Source organism: Tasmannia lanceolata, unplaced genomic scaffold (assembly GCF_043159265.1).
Source record: "Tasmannia lanceolata isolate RefF3 unplaced genomic scaffold, GAP_Taslan_0.1 ptg000003l, whole genome shotgun sequence".
Lineage (NCBI taxonomy): Eukaryota > Viridiplantae > Streptophyta > Magnoliopsida > Canellales > Winteraceae > Tasmannia > Tasmannia lanceolata.
The window spans coordinates 55,264,381-55,270,380 of NW_027518680.1; the positions used below are offsets into that span (position 1 = coordinate 55,264,381).

General features: G+C 43.6%; 1 protein-coding gene across 1 annotated transcript; it reads left to right on the forward strand.

The window, feature by feature from the left end:
* Nucleotides 1-5,282: 5,282 nt before the first annotated feature.
* LOC143869949 (uncharacterized) lies at nucleotides 5,283-5,759 on the forward strand. The gene has a single exon (XM_077376489.1). It carries the CDS (start codon nucleotides 5,283-5,285, stop codon nucleotides 5,757-5,759), a length of 477 nt encoding a protein of 158 aa, XP_077232604.1.
* Nucleotides 5,760-6,000: the final 241 nt, after the last annotated feature.

Below are 6,000 nucleotides of genomic sequence, written 5' to 3' on the forward strand. Positions count from 1 at the left end.
CCCTACAATCTATAGAGGTTGCATAAGATGTAGTTTCTATTTAGATCGGAGGGCTAGGATCAGCCTATGGAAATGATATTTTGGGATGCAACCTATTTACGTTTATGGCCCATCAAATGGACGGTTTGGATTATCCTATGGTGTGGTATGGGCGGGGCCTGCATTGTTCAAAGATGGGCCCACCATTCCACCAACGGTTTCTGTTGGGCCCACCAACTGTTCCTGTTGTGTATGTGTGGAGAGAGAGAGAGAGAGAGAGAGAGAGAGAGAGAGAGAGAGAGAGAGAGGTCAAATGGTGGAAAGTGACATATACGTTAACGTTAGCCAGCCGTCGCGGGGGGGGGGGGGGGGGGGGGGCAGGCAAAATGGCAAATATCACCGCCCATTTTATTTTATTCTGTCACTATCTTTTTTACACGCAAGCTAGGGGTGGACATGGTTCCGGTTCGAACCGAGGAACCGAACCGAACCGGCACATATGGTTCGGTTCGGTTCGGTTCCATATTTATATGGTTCGGTTCCGGTTCTGATATCCTGGAACCGATGGAAATTCGGTTCGGTTCTGGGTTTGGGACCCCGGAACCGAAAACCGAACCGAGAACCGACCCTCACCTTAAAACCCAATGCCTCATTGCTTGATAAAATCACCCCACCCCCTTTTAATTCACCCCTCTTTAATGTGTTGCTTTGCCTTTAAAATTTTAATTCACCCCCCAAATTTGTGCTTGATTATTCCAAATTTGTGCATGTTTGTAAGTCATATATAATTTTTGCATTGTCCAAATTTGTGCAAATTTGTGCCTGATTATTCCAAATTCGTGCATGTTAAGTCTTTGTAGTTCATATATAAACAAGACCGAACCGATTATAAATACGATTAGGCAAAATATCTACATTTGGTGAAGGTCGGGTAAACCCAGAACCGAACCGAACCGATTATATATGGTTCTGGTTCGGTTCCGTTCCAAACATATATGGTTCGGTTCTGGTTCCAATTTCAGGGAACCGATTATATATGGTTCGGTTCTGGGCATACCTCAAAACCGAACCGAACCGAACCATATCCACCCCTATTTTTATATGGTTCGGTTCTGGGTATACCTTAAAAACATCTCGAATTGCATAAAAAATGGAGGTATACCATTACTATTATAGTGATACTAACAATGAACTCCCACTATTCATAAGCATCTTTTAGATGTGCGTTTAGAGTGCCTGTCATTAAATGATACATAGTCTAGCCTTTTGTAGTCTTGAATTATGCAGATCTATTCCATCACTTGCTATGGTTTCTGACCCACTAAAGTACTCAACATAATCGGTATTTAGAAAAGACACTAAGATACCAACAACTTCAATGTCACAGACACAGACTTGCAGTTCCAAACATGCTCACTTCTTATAACACATATTCAATCCACAAATGGAGTTTAATTAACTCAATCCACGATTTTAATCAATCCAACTGAAAAGAATGACTAAAATGTATAAAATCATGATGATACATAAGTGTGCTTCTAATTAGATACCATATGTGCCATCGTGGGCCTTCCGTTGGGCCGTGCCATGATGCAGAATTGGTTTCTACTTTAGAAAACACAATACCATGATTATGAAGAGACACCGGTGTATCACCGTGGGTCGTCCGTTGGGCCGTGCCACGACACACAATTGGTTCTCACATACAATACTCAGTCAATCTATCTTAAGGGAAAATTAGTTAGATTGCCCAGAATCACAAAAAAAACACAAAATGTGACCCCGACGAAACATCAGACGTGTCATTGTGGGTCGTCCGTTGGGCCGTGCCACAACACACAAACGATTTTCAATTCAGGAAATCACAATACTGTGATTCTGGCGAGACACCAGGAGTGTCACCGTGGGCTGTCCGTTGGGCCGTGCCACAGCACACAATTGGCTCTCCCATGAGACCAACTAGAGCCAGATAACCCTATACGTGAGGCGCACATCACCGTTGGGCAGAAGCATAACCCCAAACCAGGTTACCCAGGCCTAGCCCTCTCACACCGCCTATTTGTGCAAAACAACAGTCATCCGTTGGGCTAAGTGTTGCTCTTGGACAAATTGTCGCAATTGAAAGTGGTTCATAGTCCATAAATGTGTCATTGTACGCGACACGATTCTCAAAATTAACCACTTAACCTTAAGCGATTTCGTTTCCCAGTCGGAATCATAGTTCTTTGTTCATTCATTTAGTGACCAATCATAACAAGATATAGTTCAATTTCAACTAAAAATATTGAACAACGTAATAAACTTGTGTATACAAAACCAACTTTCAAGTTCCATAATCAAACAAAATTCAATGTTTTAGGTTTTGAAAATACACACTATCAGTTTATTATAACCATAAGCTTGGGTTTTAAGCATATCTGGCATGAACTATTGTGCATTCAAGTTAAAAGTTTAGTCCCATATATGATTTCAACTAATCAGTTTAACCCTTAAGTTATATGCAAAACATAAAGCATATAAACAACATATAGGGGTTCTTAACTTAAGAATTAGAAACCAAAGGTGTTCACTGACTGAGTTTTAATCATTAAATAACATCAAAACTTTACATAACTGGGTCTCCATGGCATTTAGTTAATTCTTTAAGAGTTTGAAATCAAAATTAAACTCAAGGCCCACTTTAAAAAACCCAAAAGTTATAAAATTATACTGGAATTTTAAAATCCAGACTCCGAACACCAAAACAGACCTTGGAAACGGGTTCAGAATGGTCTAAAACCATAGGAATGGTCTAACCCAAGTCCAAAACCCCAAAATATTTGACTTCAAATCAAACTTACAAAACCAAAAGTCTTGATTTTACACTGTAACTATATCATACAGTGCTTAAATACCAAAAATGACCTCAAAAATAGGTTCAGAACGGTATGTAACCTTAGGAACCAATCTAATCCGAGCCCAAAACTCCAAAACTTTTGACTCAAAACTAAATTTATAAAGTCAAAAGTGTTAAAAATACACTATAAGTGTATTATACAGTGCTCAAATGGCAAAATGGATAGCAAAAATGGTTTCAAAGGGTTGCAAAACGTTCGGAACCAGTTTTACTTGGGCTAAAACCCTAAAATATTTAACTCAAAAACCAACTTGAAAAATCAAAAGTTTTTGAATTTACATTATACCTATATGATACAGATGCCAAATGCCAAAACTGACCTAAAAAATGGATTCATAATGGTGCAAAACCTCCAGAACCGCTATAATATGGCTAAAAATCTCACAAAAATGAGCCAAACCGAGTCAAACACAGATTTGGGCCGTTTGGGCCTATGGGCCGGTTCAGGTCAGGTTAGGCCAACCGTTCTGGTGGGCTTAGAGGGTCTACTGGGCCCTTTTTAATTGAAAAACCCGTCGCGGATCCTTGATAGGCCCGCCAAGCCCGACACTATTCATCGTCTTCTTCATTAAAATAGTGAAAATTCCAGCAAAATCCGAAAAAACACTCAAAGTTCGATTTATTATTGCGGCTTCGTTTGAAGTCCGATTGAGGCTCATAATACGCCATTGGACTCGTCTCTCGATGAACTTCGCAACCACGCCGGAAAATCTCCGGTCAGACAAGCCGGTCGCCGGCGGCACACTGTTTTCCGGCGAGGTCCAAAACTTCCCCAAAAGTTAAAATTTTCATCTTTAAATCGCCGCCAAAACGCAATCCAGACATCGGATCGACGAACCGTTTGTTGCGTTGGATTCATGGGAACACAAGCAACGTTTCAGTGCCATTTAATCATTGATCCGACTCCAGAATTGATGGCGGCATTCACAATTTTGGCAAATCTCGGTTGTATGCGATTAATGTATCTGAAAGCGAGGCTTCATCCTTCGCCGGAATTATGGGGTGCAGTCTAGATGTATTTCCTGCTACCTATTTGGGGCTCCCTCTCAGGGTGGGCCGTCCGAGACACACTCTATGGGCTCCTATTATACAAAGGATTGAGCGTCGGTTGGCCACATGGAAGCGCCGTTTGGTTTCCAAAGGAGGTAGATTGGTGCTTATAAAAGCTGTTCTTTCTAATATGCCGATTTATTTTCTATCCCCTTTTCATTGTCCAGCTTCTGTTGCTATGCGCATAGAGCAAATTCAGAGACGATTTCTGTGGGGTGGTTCAAGGACTTCCAAGGGGGTCTCCCTTCTTAAATGGCGTCTCGTATGCTCACCAATTAAAAATGGAGGTTTGGGCATCAGGAGAGTCGAGCTCTTTAATCAGGCCCTCATGGGCAAGTGGCTGTGGAGATATGGCGAAGAAATTTCCTCTTTGTAGGTTCGGGTCATTGCCAGTAAGTATGGTTCATCTCATGGGAATTGGGTCTCCGTTGATAATTTCAAAATCAAAGGAATCACGGTATGGAGGGACATATTGCGTTTGCAGTCCGTTTTTGCCCTTGGAGTTCGCTTCCGAGTATATAGGGGGGATCGCATTCGGTTTTGGCAGGACCCTTGGTGTTCGTCCCATTCTCTCCGAGTTTTGTTTCCTGACTTATATATAGTATCTTCTCAGAAAGATGCGTGGGTATCGGAATGTTTCAATCGGGCCCACGGACAAGTGGAGTGGATTCCCCAATTCCGTAGATCCTTCTTTGTTCGGGAATTAAGCGATTACAGCGCCCTCCTCTCCTTATTGGACTCTTGCTTCATCAAGTCTTCGGGCGTAGATCGTCGTATTTGGATTTGGAATCCGTCGGGGATTTTCTCCGTTAAATCTTTTTATCTCCATCTGATCCCCACTCTAGTGGAGCATGCGTCCTCCGCGGTTTGGCGCCTAGCGTGCCCTCCAAGAGTTGCTTTCTTTGGGTGGTCGGTTAGCTGGGGACGAATTCAGACGATGGATTTCTTGCGGAAGAGAGGAATGTGGCTGGTAGATCACTGCCCCCTATGCCTATCCGCCGGGGAATCCATTGACCATCTCTTTATTCATTGCCAGGTTGCTTCATATATTTGGGGTCATATCTTTTCTAGATTTGGGATCAGTTGGGTTGCTTCCAATTCTATGGCCGATTTTGTTCGGAGTTGGGTCTGGGCTCCGTGGAAGAGGAAAGGTAGAATTTTGTGGAAGATGTGTCTCTTAGCCTCCTGGTGGTTCTTGTGGAAAGAACGGAATGCGCGGGTCTTTGAAGGGAAGGTAAGGTCCCCATATGGGATTTATATACAGGTGGTAGCAGCGGTCATCTCCTGGGCCCGTTCCCTTCCTCTTTTTCGGTTTGTTTCTGCGTATGCCCTCTGGGAAGGGTGGTCAACCATATGCATGGAATCGGTCACCACAGTGAAATGTCGACCCTCCTGGTCCCCCCCGCCGCCAGGATCTCTGAAACTTAATTTTGACGGGTCCTCTATAGGTAACCCCGGACCGGCTGGAGTGGGGGGGTTATGTCGGAATCACAAAGGGGAAGTCATCTGGGCCTATTCGGGACCTATTGGATTTGCCGACTCGTCTGAGGCAGAGGTTAGAGCCGTTTACAGTGGGATCCTCTCCATGCCTCGCTTGGAGTGCGACAGTCTGATAGTCGAAGGCGATTCCGTCAATGTTATTCGCTGGCTTTCGGGAGTCGCTTCTCCCCCTTGGCGATTTGTGCCTTTCTTTGAAGAGATAGAGGATCGAGGAAAGGGTTACTCCATGGTCTTTCAGCATGTCCGGAGATCGGCCAATGTGGCAGCCGACTCTCTGGCTAAGAGTGGAGTTTCTCGGGCCGAATTGGAGTGTTGTGACTATCTCCCCCCTTGAGTTATTGTCTTTCTATTTTCTTTGCTCATTGTTCCGCAAGGACCATCTCGGTTCTGCTTCTTCATACATATATAAATATATTCTGCTGCCTTCTTCAAAAAAAAAAAAAGAAGACGCGAGAAGTCAAAAGCGACGGCTGGTGCGCTTCTTCCCTTGTCCGTCTTGCTGTAAGAAAGACGGGTGAGAAGTCAAAAGCGACGGCTGGTGCGCTTCTTCCCTTATCTCTTACCTACAATTTTGA

Excerpts from the sequence above, each read along its gene's own strand:
- LOC143869949 (XM_077376489.1), top strand. The coding sequence starts at position 5,283 with ATGGAATCGGTCACCACAGTGAAATGTCGACCCTCCTGGTCCCCCCCG.